This window comes from Trichosurus vulpecula, chromosome 4 (genome assembly GCF_011100635.1).
Source record: "Trichosurus vulpecula isolate mTriVul1 chromosome 4, mTriVul1.pri, whole genome shotgun sequence".
Lineage (NCBI taxonomy): Eukaryota > Metazoa > Chordata > Mammalia > Diprotodontia > Phalangeridae > Trichosurus > Trichosurus vulpecula.
In genome coordinates, this window is record NC_050576.1 from 129,983,498 (window position 1) to 130,000,663 (window position 17,166).

At 39.2% G+C, this 17,166-nt stretch overlaps 1 protein-coding gene across 1 annotated transcript in view; it reads left to right on the plus strand.

Moving 5' to 3' along the window:
- Window positions 1–1,733: 1,733 nt before the first annotated feature.
- Window positions 1,734–17,166, plus strand: part of DNAH14 (dynein axonemal heavy chain 14) — a 377,809-nt gene continuing 362,376 nt past the window's right edge. The window contains exons 1-3 of the mRNA XM_036755542.1: window positions 1,734–1,792; window positions 9,372–9,550; window positions 12,671–12,823. Of these exons, the coding sequence (XP_036611437.1) occupies window positions 1,734–1,792; window positions 9,372–9,550; window positions 12,671–12,823 (391 nt within the window). The remainder of the gene's footprint in view (window positions 1,793–9,371; window positions 9,551–12,670; window positions 12,824–17,166) is intronic.

The window sequence follows — 17,166 nt, forward strand, 5'->3', positions numbered from 1 at the left end:
TTAACAGGTCTCAGTTTGACTGAGGCAACGCCCATTCAGTGATTAAGGCTAGGTAGGAAATGAGGCAGAGAATGGCCTCTTTTACCTAGTCCAAAAAAATCAATCTGGGAAGGGAAGACCCTCAGGGTTTCTGGCCAAAACAGAAACTATTGCTATTTACATTAACTCTAAGCCAATCAGGGCCCAAACAATGACCAAGTGGGGCTTGGTCAGAGAACTATTGTTGGCCAATCAATGGGTTTTAGGCATGGCCCCTAAGAAAGAAATCTAGCCCATAAACCCCAAGATATCTTGCAAGGTTTCAGCAATCAAAATTTACATTCCTTTGGGCAGAGCACCTGCAGGTAAGGGTATTATACCCTATGTGGACAGAGGGAAGGGAAGGGAAGGGAAAGAAGAAAGAAAGGAAGGGGGGAGAAGGAGAGAGAGAGAGAGAGAGGAAGCAAGGGAGAGAGAGGGAGAGAGAGAAGGGGACAAAGAGAGAGAGGGGAGGGGGAGAGAGAGAGAAAGGAGGGGAAGGGGGGGAGAGAGGGGGAGGAAGAGAATGAGAGAGAGAGGGGGGGAGAGGGAAGGAGGGGGAGGAGGGGAGAGAGAGAGAAAGAGAGAGAGAGAGAGAGAGAGAGAGAGAGAGAGAGAGAGGAGGAGAAGGAAAAGGAAGTTGAGGAGAAGGAAGTTGGGAAGGAAGGAAGGAAGGAAGGAAGGAAGGAAGGAAGGAAGGAAGGAAGGAAGGAAGAAAGGAGCTAGCTGTGTCACCCAAGTGACCAGTTCCAGTTAGGTCCCCAGTGAGGCAGCTTCCTACTTCTACTCACCGAGGCAGTTGTTTGTCCTTCATTCTGGAAGGGGACCATGACATCAGGGAGATGATGCCATGACATGCAAGTGAACTGTATTTAAGTGAGGGAGGGCTACGCAAAGTCACCCATTTTACTTTCTCCTCCAGAGCCACCTGGGTCCAGTGACAAGATATGCATCAGGAAAACTGGAGATGGTCCTCTGGCCTCAGACACTTAATAGTTATATGACCCTGGGCAAGTCACTTAACCTGTTTGCCTCAGGTTCCCAACTGCAAAATGGGTATAATGGTAGCACCTACCTCCCAAAGTTGTTGAGGAGCAGATGAAATAATATTTGTAAAGTGCTTAGAACATATAGTGGGTGCTGCTATATAAATGCTTATTCTCTTCCCTTCCCTCCCTTTTGGACAAAGTAGGTCATTATAATTATGAAGTTTATAGAGATTATATTGAGGAAAGACCAAGAGAAGAGTCAGAAAAGGTTTATGGGCATGGCAAAATAGGCTAATGACAACAATTGGTAGCTCTGGGCATGTTTCAGGTAAACTCTTTATTTTGTTCCCTTTGAAAATGGTCAAAGGAGTTCTGGTATCTGCATCCCTAAACCGCCCTGTATGTATTTGCATTCATGTTATCTGCTGTCCAGAAATGGGCACCCTTACATGTAAGGGGAAAGGCTGTGAGGAAAAAGGTGCCCAGGATCAGGAAAGGCTACAAAAATGCTATCAAGTAGAATAAAAATCAACGCGCAAATTTCTAAAAAAATAAGTTATGTAAATAGTTTCATTTTACATGCTAATGATTAGAGATCAACTTAGAAATTATAAAAATGTGTCAAACCTACATTTTAAAAATGAAAAGCAAGCTAATATAAATGTCTTTCTGCAGCCAAGTACTCCATGGATTCCTTTCAAAAACATTTCAGATATGTACGATGAAATGAATAAAAAAAGACCTGCAAAGCGAGACGAGAAGGTGGAAACCAAGCCAAAAATAAGGTAAATTAAGATGGGATTGGAAAATAAGTGTTACTGTGGAAGGGGAAAATCTTGTCTTTTAAATAAATTCTAAAGCAAAATATCACTGAATTGGAAAAATAAGAATGAGGTAAGGCTATTCTGGTTTGGTGAAAAGTTTGCATTGAAGAATATTTTTAACAAATAGAGTTTTATTACTTTTGAACACTGCGTAGTAGTCAGTCAGTAACTATTTATCATGTGCCTACTACTGGGGGTAAAGAACCAGTCCCTGCCCTCAAGTTGATTACACTGTAATGGGAAAAGACCACACACAAAAAGGAGATGAAAAGCAGTGGGAGGGTGCCTGGCATGAGAGCATCATGAAGAAGGTGAAATGAATCCAGCTGAGCAGAAGGTGAAAAGATTCTCAAAAACGAAGAAATAAATATTTGCCAATAAGCAAAGCAATTGTCCATAAAATAAAATCCATACTTCTCAGCCTGTAGTTTAATGTGCTCCACAGTCTAATCCCCAGCTACGACCTTTGCAGTTTTATTTCAGACACTATACTTTGTCAATTCTATATTCTAGCCAAACTGGATTTTATTAGTCCCTGGTTTCCTGTACTTGATACTCCAGCTCCATGCATAGACACAATATATACCTGGAAGGCACTTTTTCCTCCATCCCAGCCTTTTATAATCTTTGTCTTCCTTCAAGGCTCCACTAAGGGGTCACCTTCCCCCAAAGCCTTCCGTGATCCTCCTGGGTGTTACTTCTTTCTCCTTCCTCAGTTTTCCTTGTACCATACTTATTTGTGTACATCCATCCTCTCAATATATTTCAAACTCTTTGAAAGATAAGACCTTTAGTCTTTATATCCCTGAACGTAATAAGAATTAAGTGTTTATGCCTTGAAATGAATTGAGGTATATAAAAAACATTCTAATGGATAGGCATGAAATTATAATGCATCATCAATTTAATGCCACCTAGGTGGCACAGTGGATACAGCACTGTTCCTGTATTCAGAAAGACCCAAGTTTAAATCCAACCACAGAAATTTATTTGCTATGTGACTCTGAGCAATTGATGTAGCATCGGTCTGCCTTAGTTTCTTCAACTGCAAAATGGGGCTCTTAATAGCACCAACCTCTTTAGGTTGTTGTGAGGATCGAGTGAGATAATATTTGCAAAGCACTTAGCACAGTAGTGCCTGGCACATAGTAGGTACTTAATAAATGCTTGTTTGATACCCCAGCTGTATATCACCCCTTCACTTAGACACCCTTTTCTTCCCAGGTTTTCACATCCCTGCTCTCTCATGGCTCTTTCAACTGTCTGACCGTATCTTGTCAGTTTGTTTTGCAGGATTATTTTCCTTTCCTACCTCCTAGTGCATGGTTGTATGCCGAAGCTCTGGGGGGCCCTTCTCTTCTTTCTCCCTGCGTTCTCTCTCTTAGGGATCTCATCAGCTTCTGTGGCTTCAACTATACCTCAAAGTAAATGACTCCCAGATCTATATATCTAGTCCCAGCCCCCCTCCTGAATACCAGCCTTTGTTTCAACAACTGCCTTTTGAACATCTTTAACTGATATAACCTGTAAGCATCTCAAACTCACCATATCCAGAGCTTCTTACCCACCTTCTTCCATCCTCCTCTCTTCCTAAGGTATTTCTTTCTAGAACACCACTATCTTTTTAGTCTTCCAAGTTCAAAACTTCATCCTTGACCATGTCAGCCTCATACCTCTCTCCAATCAATAAACTCCAGCGTCCATCTCACCCCCATGATCAAATATAAAATTTGTCTGGCTGTTCAAAGCCCTTCATAACCTATTCTGCATCCCAACCCCACCCCTGCCATTCCCCTCCCCCCCCCACTTTGTTTAAGTCTTCTTATACCTTTACCCTACCTTCTGCACACTCTGCTGTCCAGTGATATGGGCCTCCTTGCTATTCCATCTCCCCAACTCTGAACATTATTTGGCTGTCTTCCCACGCCCTTCTTCCTTTCTGCCTCCTGGCTTCCCTGGCTTTCTTCATTCAAGCTCCAGCTAAACTCCTACCTTCTACAAGAAGCCTTTCCCAATGCTTAAGCTAGTGCCTTCCCTCTGTTAATTATTTCTAATATAGCCAATATGTATCTTGTCTGTACACGGTTCTTTCCATGTGTCTCCTCTATTAGACTGTGAGCTAATTGAGATCAGGCCCTTTCTTTTATCTTTCTTTGTATCTCCAGCACTTAGCACAGTGACTGGCAGAGAGTAAGCTCTTAATAAATGTTTATTGGCTTCATTGACTCTTACTTCTCCCTCACCTGTCATTTCTAGCCATTTGCTAAAGTTTTATCAATTCTGCCTTAAATATATTTTTCACGTGTGTCCATTCTTTTCCCTCCTCCAGCCCTCACCACCCTTCCCCTTCTAATCAGACTCTCTGCCTCCAAGTTAATATTCTTAAAGTACACATCTGATCATGTCATCTCCTTATTCAAGAAGCTCCAGGGGCTCCCTCTTGTGTCTGAGATGAAGTATCAGCTCAGCTGTTCAGCTTTTAAAACCTATTGCAACTTTCCCAACTTCAGTTTACTTTGTTTACGTGGGCAGGTTTGCTGCATGTGACCTTGATTCATAAACTCTAAATTCCAGCCAAACCTGCCCACTTAATGTTCCCCAAAGAAGGGATTCCACCTTCACTGTCTTGGCCTTGCCTGGACGTTAACTTCTTCCTCTCCACTTCACAGAATTGCTCGCTTCCTTCAGAATTCACCTCAGGTGCCATCTCACACTAAAAACCTGTCTTGATTCCTTCTGGCAACAAGTGCCCTATGCCTGAAAATTATTTTGTGTATATATTTGAGGATAGGGACTAATTTTTTTTTGTCTTTTTATCCTCAGCTCCTTGCACGGTGCCTAGTACAGAGTAGGCACTTAATAAATGCTTGTTGAACCACTTAGAACTGAATTGAATTTTTCCTTCCATTGATCTCAACCTTAATGTTTGCCGCCATTTTTCCTTCTTCTAGTTTTGGATTTCTTCAAATGAGGCTGCCTAGGATATCTTCTTAATATAGATTGTCATGCTCCTCTACCCCCAGCTCACACACTTTTAACTGTCCTGAATAAGGTATACCCATCCAAAGCCGTATTCTAGTACTGATTTTCATCCTTCCAGGTCTCAGTGAAGTGCTGTGAAAGAATATTGGATTTCTGTAAAAGGGCCTGCATTCATATCTTAGCCTTCATGCTTGCTATCTTTGTGACCTTAGGCAAGTCACTTAACCACTCTTGGTCTCAGTTTCTTCATCTGTAAAATGAGGGGGTTGGGTTATATCAACAGTTCTCAAAGTGTGGCCTGGGGAGCCCTGAAGATCATGGAGAACCTTTCAGGGGGTGGTACGCAAGGTCAAAATTATTTTTGTGGTACTATTAAGAGGGTTTCACTTCTAATACATTAAATATCTGTCATTATAACCTACAAAAACAGAAGCTCTTGGCATCGTCACCAATTTTTAAGAGTATTTCTGAGATCAAAATTTGAGAACCTCTGGATTACATGATCTCTGAGGACTTTGTGACCCTCTAAGACACATCAAATTTACCTCCTTGACTTGGTACCTCTCTAGTTCATTTTGATTGCTGACTAAACTTGGCATGCATTTGTGTATAGCTGTTTGAGGCCATGGTTTTAACTGCTGGCTACTTCCTTGGATTTTCTAGGTGGTTAGGTGGTATAGTAGTCAGCTAGGTGGTATAGTGCTGGACTTGGAGTCAGAAAGATCAGAGTTCAAATCCTTCCTCATGTATTTACTAGCTTTGTGACACTGGACAAGTTGCTTAACTTCTCCCAGCCTCAGTTTCCTCATCTGCAAAATGTGGACTATAATATCATCTACCTCACAGGGTTGTTGTGATGACCAAATGTAAAGCTTTGCAAACCTTAGAGTACTATATAAATACTAGCTATTATTTTCATTTTGTTGAATGTGAATTTCTGGGTCTCTGTTGCTATCCTTCCTACATTTTAACTATTCTCAGCAGTATCTAGCTTTATGGATCTATGTTGCTAGTTTTCTCTTTCCTCCATCCTTTCATTTTAAAGCCTATTCAACTAAATAGTCTCTTTTTAAAATGTCTATTGTATTTATTTTTTTAATTTTATTTATTTATTTTTAGTTTGCAACATTCAGTTCCACAAGCTTTTGAGTTCCAAATTTTCTCCTCCTCCCTTCTCTCCCACTCCCCAAGATGGCATGCGATCTGCTATAGGCTCTACAAATATATTCACATTAAACATATGTTCACATTAGTCATGTTGCAAAGAAGAATTATAACCAATGGCATGAGCCACGAGAAAGACAAAACAAAACAAAACAAAAAAGAGAGAGCAAATACTATGCTTCGTTCTGCATTCAGACTCCATAATTCTTTCTCTGGATATGGATAGCATTTTCCATCATGAGCGTTTTGGAACTGTCTTAGAACATTGCACTGCTGAGAAGAGCCAAGTCTATCAAAGTTAGTCATCACACAATGTGCCCGTAATTGTGTGCAATGTTCTCCCCTCACTAGCATCAGTTCATTTAAGTCTTTCTGAAGTCCGCCTGCTCATCATTTCTTGTAGCATAATAGTATTCCATTATATTCATATACCACAACCTGTTCTGCCATTCACCAATTGATGGGCATCCCCTCAATTTCCAGTTCTTTGCCACCACAGAAAGAGCTACTGTAAATATTTTTGTACGTGTGGGTCCTTCTCCCACTTGTGTGATCTCTTTGGGATAAAGCCCTAGAAGTGGTATTGCAGGACCAAAGGGGATGCACATTTTTATAGCCCTTTCGGCATATCAACTAAATTTTCAAGGTACCAGGCTACAATTTTTAGGAGGAACTCTATCCTTGGTCATGAATTTGTCGTTTCTGTATTTTAATTGTGGTCCAGAAATCCAAATCCCATTTCTAGATACCATCTTCTTAGTCAAATGCTTACTTCACAGATGAACTTTTCTCCTCCGCAATTGTGCCTGGACAGTCGTTTTTCGGTTCCAGCAGGAGCAGGTGTCCCTGGTAACTCATTTCTTCCCCTGCCTAAGTGCCCCACTGCCCAGTTTCCACCAGGTTTTAGGTACCCCCTTGTAACAATAATGTTGCTTACAGCTGCTGTGGGGATGTAATACCAGCACACAGGAAGGCTGTCAGTATAAGTTCTTTGATCTGCTTTTCTAAAGGAAAGCAACTTTAAAGGGGTCAACAATTTTACTTTAATCAAACATATATATACCATTCACTTAGTTCAGGGGAAAAGTCAACACCCTGAACTTCAAAGCAAATACAAATAGAAATTACAAGCAGAAATTATATAAACAGAGCAAATAACAAAAATCAGCATACATATGTAGTTACCAGAGAAAGAGAAGCACCAACATCTGGGTATTCAAAACTAGGGGAGCTCCTTAACCCATTCATCTGGCTACATCACATGAACACTCTTCCCATGAGTGAGCCCGAAAACAAAATGCCAACCTCCAAGTGCCTCCGACCCTGATGAGTGCAAAGCTCAGGTGTAGGAAGGTGAAGCACATATGGAGAAGTGGAATGATATAAGCGATCATGGTCAGAGAGGAGACTGTCAGAGCTTCTATTTAGGGAAACTTAACTTTTATGGGTAGTGGTGATTTGTGACAGTCCGTATGTGTGGCTGAAGAGGAGTGAAGGATTCAGTTGTGGGATTTAAAAAGGCTTTGGAATTTTGAAGTTAGGGACTTTAGTTAAAGAGGATATATGATATGTGATGGAATACTACTGTGCTATAAGAAATGGTGAACTCGAGCTTAGAAAAAACACAGACTTGAATGAAGTATTGAAGAGTGTTGTGAGCAGAACCAAGAGAACCTTGTGTACATAAAAATAATATTGTTTTAAGAACTGCATCACTTAAATCTAACTCATGTGCAAGTCAAGATATGATACTTGTGATAGCTCTACCTCCCAAGATTCCCAAACAGCCTTGATCCATAATAGCTGCTTATTAAATATTTATTGCATGAATGGAAAGCCGTGTGACATTAGGAATGTTTAAAGGCACTGAACGTGTTTATCCTGGAGAAGAAAAGACTAGGGGAAAGCATCAAAGATGTATGTCTTCAAATATATGAAGGGTTTTAATAGAGGAAAATTTTGTTTCTGTGGTGTTCCATAAGGCACAGCAGCGTGTTAGGCCTAGAGTCAGAAAGACCCAAGTTCAAATCTAGCCTTAGATGCTTACTAGCTGTGTGACCATAAGCAAGTCATTTAACCTCCATTTGCCTCAGTTTCCTGAACTGTAAAATCGAATAATAATAGCACTTATCTCTCAGGATTGTTGTGAGAATCAGATGAGATAATATTTGTAAAAGTGCTTAGCACAGTATCTGGCACACGGTAGGTGCTACACAAATGTTTTCTCCCTTCCCCTTTCATTAAGACGGACTAGATCAGGGGTGGGGAAACTGTGGCCTCTAGGTCCTCAAGTGAAGCTCTTTGACTGAAACAGTTTAGATCCAAACAGTTTGGATTCAGTCAATGGGCCACACTTAAGGACCTAGAGGGCCACATGTGACCTCAAGGCTGAAGGTTCTCCACTCCAGTCTAGACTCAATGGGTAAAAGTTACAAAAAGTAGATTTTAGTTCAACATAAAGAAAGAATTTCCTAATGAACATAGCTTCCCCTTAGTGGAATTGGTAACATTGAGAGAAGACACATAAGGAAGGACAAAGTCATTTCATTCTAACTCTGTCCATAAGTTATATTTCCTATCTCATTGAATTGAAAAAAGCTGTGGTTTTTTTAATTGACATCTTTAAAATATTTTAGCATATTCTTTCAACAGAAACCTCTTCCTTTGATAACTTCTATTGGAATGATTTTGAGCAAACTCTGAATTTTTCTACCTTGGTAACAACTTTAGTGTCTTGGATAAAGAGTATATCCAGGGGTTCTATGTTGAATTGAGTACAGATCTTTAATAGCTAAGTGAAGGTTAGCCTTTCAGCTTGCAGCCAATAATGTGAAGTTTTGAGTTCTAGCCATGTATAGACTAGTCTTATTTGGTTGTTTTTTTTTTTCATTTAGGGAGGCTCTATAATTTAGTGGGAAAAGCATAGGGAGTTAGGGAGATCAGGGTTCCAGGGCCTAGCTTAGCCACTACCAATATACTTAACCTTTTTGTTTCCCAGTTTCTTCATTCATAAAAATGAGGAGATTAAACTAGATCAGTCTCTAAAATTTCTAACAGATTTAAATTCTCTAATAATCAATGATAATTGTTAAAAGACTAAGATAATCGTTAGTTAAAAACATTTACAGCTACTCGGAATTTGATAATATTCCTTTGTTGGCATTTGACATGTGCTTTTCAAATTTCTACTCAAATATTTAGGAGGAAGACAGTCTACAATGAAATATATTTTAACTTACAGTTCAGGTATCTATATTAATTTCTCCAGGTTATAGATAATATGGAGTAAAGTTAATGGTATATTAAGTTCAAAGAAGCTATGTCTTTAATTATAAATAAAAATCTTTGTCTGAATATTTAATTGCCCTCAACATTGTTTTCTCTATTTTTCTAGGATCCACAAACCTGAAAAGAAAAAAGATCTAAATAAAGTGACTTTAGAGGTTAGTCAGCCTACTGAAATTGCAGAAACAGATACAGCACAAGAAGAAGAAATGGCTTTAACTTCTCCAATAACTACTAAGTCTGAGGCGGTGACTCCTGGCATTTCAGTACACGAAGAACAATTTTCAGGCATGTCAATTTCTGAAATTATCTTATGATGATGGAAAGAAGTTTCATGTGATTTTTAAAAGGGAGATCTATAAGTTAAATGCAGTCTGAAATTATTTACAGATGATCATTTAGAACAGGTTTATAAAGTACTTGTGTACTTTAAGAGTTCTTAGATCATGTTTCCTGTGTATAAAGTCAGACTCCCTTCACTAGGGATGGAGGGGTGGACACAGCTGGCAACATTAGTCCTTTGGCTAATTCTGACTCCATTTTCCATTTCCAAGCTGTCATTGGTTTCGGCTCCAGTGAACATCGTGCCTTACCCAGGATAAACTCATCACGTAAAATCTTGTGTTTATGCTGATTGACTCAGTTTTTGATTCTCAACCCCTTTTTGCTCCCCTAGTTGCCTCTCAACTCTGAATGGAGGGCTGAAGAATGAAGCACTAAACTCACTCCAAACCTGCCTTTATAGAGGGCTAGGATCTTAACTTTCCATGTAACTCTCCATTTTCTATCAGCAGCTGCCTTTGGTTTCAGCTCTATGAAATGTCATGTCCCCTTTTGTTATCTTTCTCTGTTAGATTGTAAGCTACCTGAGGACAAAGATTATCTTTCTTTTTCTTACTTTTATCCTCAATGCTCAGCACAACCCCTGACATATAACAGGTTTATTGAAGCAAAATGACTTACAGCTGATTCTTGTTCAGCTTTTCTCTCTAATCTATACTGTGTCCAAGAAACAAATTCCAGTGGTTCCTTATCACCTCCAGGATCAAATGTAAACTTCTCTGTTTAGCATTCAAACCCTGTTATAACCTTTGCCTCCTCCACATCCCTTTCCAGTCTTTTTATACTTCATTTTCTCCCATGTACTCTCTCATCTACAGCCCATCCACATCTCTCAATGATACTGCTTTCACTATTGCTCCTTGCCTAAGACACTCCATCTCCCAACTAGCCATTTTCATTGTCTGTCCCATTGCTGAAATGCTCTCCTTACTTGCCTCTGTCTCCTCACTGCTCTTCTTCCTTTGGTCCCCACTAAAACCCATCTTCTACAAGAATCCTTTTCTCATTCTTTCTGATTATCTCCAATTTGTTATATGCACGTGTGGATGTCTACATATTGTTTATCCATGGTTATTTTCATTTTGTCTTCCCCATTAAAATTTTAACTCCTTGAGGGCAGGGACTGTCTTTTGCTTTTCTGTGCATCGCCAGTGTTTATCATAACGCTTGGTACATTGTGGATGTTTAATAAATGCTTATTTATTGACTATCAGCAAATGGGGAATTTTTTTTACCTGCATATGCCTATACCTTTAGCATCTCATTGATATTGTGAGCATTTTTGGAACTTTGTCGAATAACAGTGGAGAAAGGGGATGTCTTTGCATTACTCCTATATTTACTAGGAAACCTTCTACTGTTTGGGGTCAGCAAGACTGCCTGATTGGCTAGATTGTAATGTGTGGAAAAGGGAGTAATATATATAAAGGCTGGAAAAGTAGGTTGGCACCAGGTTGAGAATAACTTCAAATGCTAAACAGAGATTATATTTGATCCTAGAAATAGAAGGGAGACACTAAAGTTTATCGAGTAGATGAATGACATGATTGGAACTAAATGCGTAGAGGATGGATTGGTGAAGAGAGAAAATTGAGATTTACTATTATAATAGTTAGGTGAATGGAGATAAGGGCCTTTATCAAAATGGTGACCATGGGAATTGTAGGGGCTGATGCTATTGCATTCCCACTGTTCTCCCTCCCAATCTCATTTACTTGCCCTATTCCAAATTCTTTGAGTTTGCTTAAATTGTTGTCTATTTATATGTTGCTCTCTCTTTTGACCCTTCTCTTTCCCAGCCCAGTTAAGAGTAAAGTTCAACATTTTCCTTCTCGGTCTCCCATACAGCCTCTCATTTTGAGTCACATTTTCTTTTCTAGGAGTTTTTCCCTGCTTTGCTCTCATGATTTTTCTTCTGTTCAAGTCAATTCTGACTCTTATTTTATGATTCCTTCTTTATTCCCTATGTAACCCTTTTAGGGAGAAATCTTCAGAAATACCAAATTTAACTTTCCTCTTCCATTCCATTTTCATATTTTTGCTTTCTAGGTCTTCTCTCATCATTATTTTCTGATATGCTTCGTTTTTAGGAATGTAAATATGACAAAGAAATAATGCTTAGATAGAAGCACTGTTGTGTGGGAGGAGTTGCCTTATTGTCTGCTTTGTGAGTCCTAATCAACCCCATGTCTTCAATCATATCTCCATTCCTAAAGCTAAACTATGTTTTTTTTTTAAAATAACTGTCTCTTATGCTTACTTAACCTTCCTAGGCTTTAGTTAACTCATCTAGAAAATGAGTGGGCTTGAAGTAGGTGGTCTCTGAGGTCCCTTCCAGTTCTAAATCTTGGCTCCCATCTCTGACCCTGTGATCTATGGCACTGATAGGTGAACTAATATCATGGTAATTGGCTGGAGGCGGGGGTGGGGGGGGAGGGAGGTTGATGTCAGCAGAATAGAGAACTATTTCTGCTATTAGGGAATGGCTAAACAAATTGTGATATATTGAATATAATGAAATATTACTGTGCCATGAGAAATGATGAAATAGACAATTTCAGAGGAGACTGGGAAGACTTTTATGAACTGATGCAGAGTGAAGTGAGGAGAACTAGGAAGACAATTTATATGGTAATAACAGCATAATAGAGAAAATCTATAAAGGAAGGGCTTTGGAACTCTGATCAACACAATGATAAACCATAGGTCCAAAAGAATACAGATAAAATATGCCACTCAGCTCTTGACAGAGAGGTAATGAACTTAAAACACAAAAAGAGTCATACATTTTTGGACATGGCTGGAGTGGGAATTTGTTTTGCCAAATTATGTAGACATGCATTGAGAGATTTAAAAAATAATTTTGCTTAATGGGGAGGTGGTATTAGGAGAGACAGATTAATTTTTTTAAAAGTACTTGTTACATGAAAAATAATTTTTTTAAATGGAAAAAAGAATAGAAGACTCTTAGAATAAGCCCACTTCAGAATTTGCTATTGGCTTGTGGGATGATGTATAGACATATATCATAGGCTACATATTTAATTAGTAAGATTTTCATCTCAGATTCTTCTGAACACCATGTAACTGAGTATATGGTTTCTGAAGAATCAGATTTCCAGGAAGAGAAGGATGAAAAGGAGCAAAAAGAAGAAAAGAAGAAAATACCTAATTATCTGAGGAAAGATTTTGGGAACCGTATTCGATATGATCCAACAGGTGTGTAATTTCAGATAAATAGCCTAAGTATATAATAGTAGTTCAAGTATCAATGACCATACGAATGTCCTAACCCCCCTTAATTTTTTTCTTCCCTCTATTAAATATCTCCAGTTTATCCTGTCTATATCTGTTTGTGTATAGCCATTTACAGGTTGTCTCCTCCATTAGACTGAGTTCCTCAAGAGCAGGGACTGTCTTTTGCCCTTCTTTGCATCACTAATGCTTAACACAGTGCCTGGCATATGTTGTTGTTCAGTCATTTTCAGGCATGCCTGACTATTGTGACCCCATTTGGGGGTTTTCTTAGCAAAAATACTGGAGTAGTTTGTCATTTCCTTCTCTAGCTCATTTTATAAATGAGGAAACTGAGGCAAACAGGGTTAAGTGGCTTGCCCAGGGCCACACAGCTAGTAAGTATCTGATTAGAACTTAAGTCTTCCTGACTCCGGATCCAGTGCACTTTCCACTCCTTCCACCAGCTGTCTGAAAGTGTACCATTTCTAAATTTTCTAAAATCCTCTTCCCATTCTAACTTCTTTCATATTTATTTTTGGTTAGATTTGTCTAGATCCGAAGGGAACACATTGATTTCCCCCCATTATAGATTTATTCTCTGTTTTCCCCTGTAATTCATTCAGTTATTCCTTTAAGACTTTAGATGCTATTTCATTTGCTGTACATATGCAATAGTCAGTCTCCCATCATACCATAGAGGCCAAACCCCTGCCCCCTAGGACCTCTGCCCAGAAAACAGAATTAATAGCACTCACCAGAGCCCTAGAATTAGGGGGAAATAAAAGGATAAATGTTTTTACTGACTCAAAATATGCTTCCCATGTTCTACATGCCCGTGGAGCAGTTTGCAAAGAAAGGGTATATCTGATAATAAAAATGCACTTATCAAACATGCCCAGGAGATATCTCCTCCAAACTTTTCAATAGCTGTTTTTTTTTATTGTTTGTTTTTTTTTTTTTGTTTTTTTCACAAAGGCCACCAGAAAGGGGAAATAGATCAGGCCGAGGGTAATCACCTGGCAGATATTGCAGCAAAGAATGCTCCCCTTCAGTTAACTATACTGTGATCACTTCATGCCTTCCTACAGCTGCCAAAAACAGGCCCTTGCTAAAGAAAGAGGATACTCTCTTTCCTGCTCTGGGTGGTTTCAGACACCCTCGAGCCAACTTCTTAATACCAGAGGAAATCCAGTGGGATCTTCTTTTTGGTTTATACCAGGCCACACACCTGGGGAAGAATGCCCTCCAGTCTCTTGATAAAGCCTATTTTTACTGACAGTAAGCTAGGAGAAACCACCCAACAAGTCTGTCAGGATTGCCTAGCTTGGGCCCAGAGACTCTGGAATATCCCTGGAACCCCTGGAGGACCTCAGGCTACCATTCAGAAAGGCCCTGGCCCTGTCCAGTTGATAGGTGGATAAAAAGAAGTATACTCGCCCCTTTCCTATTATGTTTTTGCCTTGCCATAGCCACCTTTAATGAGTCATATTTTGCGGTGTAGGGGTCCTGGAAACCCGGAAACTCAAGGGCAAAAGGCACAGGTCCTGTCTCAAAAGAATTCAACTCAAGCCTTCTTTCAGTCAGAGGTTTATTGTTTTGCAGGATTTTTAAGAACCTGTGCATCTGGTAGATGATACTGACTTCTTTTATAGGGGAAAAAGACTTGTGGGAAGATTTGGATGGGATCTAGGAGTGGCCAGTGTAGGCTGGAGAGATCCAGAGATAATAGATAATGAAGGCTGGGCTGGGTTAGAGGTAACAAAGCATTGAAGGTCGGGACTGGGTCAGAGGTAACAGAGAATGAATGGCTGGCCTCCCCCCAACAATGAAAGGACAGTTGACAAGATTACTAGGATGGGTGGTGCCTCAGGCAAAAGCCAGGGCCTGGGCCTTGTGGCAAAGTTCAGGGAAAAGTTCAAAAAGGGGGAGGGTGGTCCAGAGCCCATACCCCATCACATATGTGAATAAGTATTGATGTTAATTAATTGCCTATAGTGTATTTAAGCATAATGTAGTTTTCCTATTTATTTCTTTCAATCAAGTTTATTTTTGTTGTTACCTTATTTGAGATTACGCTTTTCTGAATCAAGCAGACTAGCTCATAGTAGGCAGATTCTATTTTTTTTCACTTTTGAAAATAAGGAGAAGCATTATTATACCCGCCCCTCTCCCCCCAGTGAATTACTGGGTCTCTCCATGAATAGTCTTCTTCCCATGTCATATCTGCTACTTTCTATGATATTTGACTTGGCAGATGTATATGGTCAATTTTTTCATCACCCCTGGCATTTAAATTTAAGGACCTCTTGATCAGCTTCACAAGTCTTTAGGCAAATATTTATTTTACCACATTCCGTCCTTACTCAAGAACTCACCCTCCTGAATAAGGAGACACCCATAAATCTATTCATTCCTCTTAATCAAATGTTCACATCCCAATTCATCCTTGATCTCATGAATCCTCTATTTTTTGAATAGAAGCAGTGATGAAAATATTACCTTGGCTCCTATGGTCTTTAGTTTCCTACCCATGATTTGTAATTAAAAGTATTTTCAAGATTTCTTCAGAAGTTTTCTATGTGAACCATCAGAAGTAGGCATTGATCATTAAGTCTGACAGATTTGGGAGATCTCCATTTTAACTTAGATTTATGCCACACAAAAACTCTGGAGGAGAGAGTGACGCTGATGATTTTGTGCTGTTTTGCCTCACTTAAATCCAATTCCCTTGAAAGTCATCACCCTCATTGGGCATCTTCCAGAATGAAGGACCAATAACAACATCAATTTTTGGTCACTTAATTTTCTAAGATATTTTAGGGTTTGGAGGTCAGATTTTTTTTAAAAAAGTATTTATTTGTGTATTTATTTTTATTTATTTTCCAAAAAGCTGGGACAATTGACTTTTTGTCCTGTGCAGTTTTCTTTTATAATTTTTTGAAATATAGCTCTGAAAAAACAGGTTGTGAAAAAGACCATTGTGATTCAAATGGAGCTACTTGACTAAGCCTTTAAACCCACTCTGGCTTTGACTGAATGGCCAATAATAGGCCCCAGCCCAAGCCTCTGTTGCTCATTGTTTAGTTTTTGATTAGAATGAGTGTAAATAACAATTTTCTGTTTGGCCAGAAAGTTTTAGGTTCATCCCCCTCCCAGAGTAATATTTTTCTGAGGCCAATTCCTCTCAATTCTTACCTAATCCTTAGTCATTGAATGGGAGTTGCCTGAGACAAATTGAGACCTGGGAAAGACCTTAATTTAGGAAGGCCAAGGTCACCCACTGCATCCTGGACCATCACCGGTCATCTTGACTTTTATCTTGCCACTGGATTTTAATGACTGCAGGAGAGAGTGAGTCTGCAGATTTTGCTCAACTCCGCCTCACTTAAATCCAATTCACTGTGCAAGTCAGGATGAACATCAATGAGTAATTATCTGGGATATCATGACTCCATGCTAGCTTTGTAGTCTGTATCTGTAACTTTTTGCCTTTTTTCCTTCTCTGTGGGGTGATCTAGAATGAGATGCTATGACAATATCACTTCATTCTCCTGCTGATGTTTATTTAAATGCACTTCCTTATGTTTTTCCCTTTGGGTTCTTACATTTTCTCATAAAAGCATATCTCTTTAATATAGAATGTTCTTCACCTCTTCTTCCCTTTCCCCACTTTATCAGTTCAGTCCCTTTGAATTCCTATACTGATCATGGTCCCCATCCATCAAGTTTCTTTGATACCTGATATCATAGGACTGGATAAAATAGACTAGAACAAATATCAGGAGATGAGATGAGATTCAAGTATGATGCCTTGATTATTAGCTTCAAGATACTACTAGATACTTTGTACATGCATGTATGTGTATGTTCAAGTGTAAAAATTTTTTTGTTGTTCATTCTTTGTGACCCTCTTTGGGATTTTCTCGGCAAAGATATCGGATTAATTTGCCATGTTCTTTTCCAGCTCATTTTACAGATGAGGAAACTGAGGCAAACAGGGTTAAGTGACTTGTCACTCAGCTAGTAAGTGTCTCAAGCCAGATTTGAACTCAGGAAGATGAGTCTTCCTGATTCTAGGCTTGGCTCTCTATCTACTGTGCCACCTAGCTGCCCCATGACATACCATACTGTCTTTGTTCTTTATCTCTGAATGAAAAGGAATGATAGATAATTGTAACTCACAGGTAAAGCTGTGAAAGTAGGTCTTCTGAGCTTTTTTAAGAAATAGAGGTATTATGATTAGCTATTATGTGACTAGGTTTTAAGATACTTCCCTTCTCTGTTATATTGACATTGTCTTTAAACTGTCTTTTATTACAGTATTT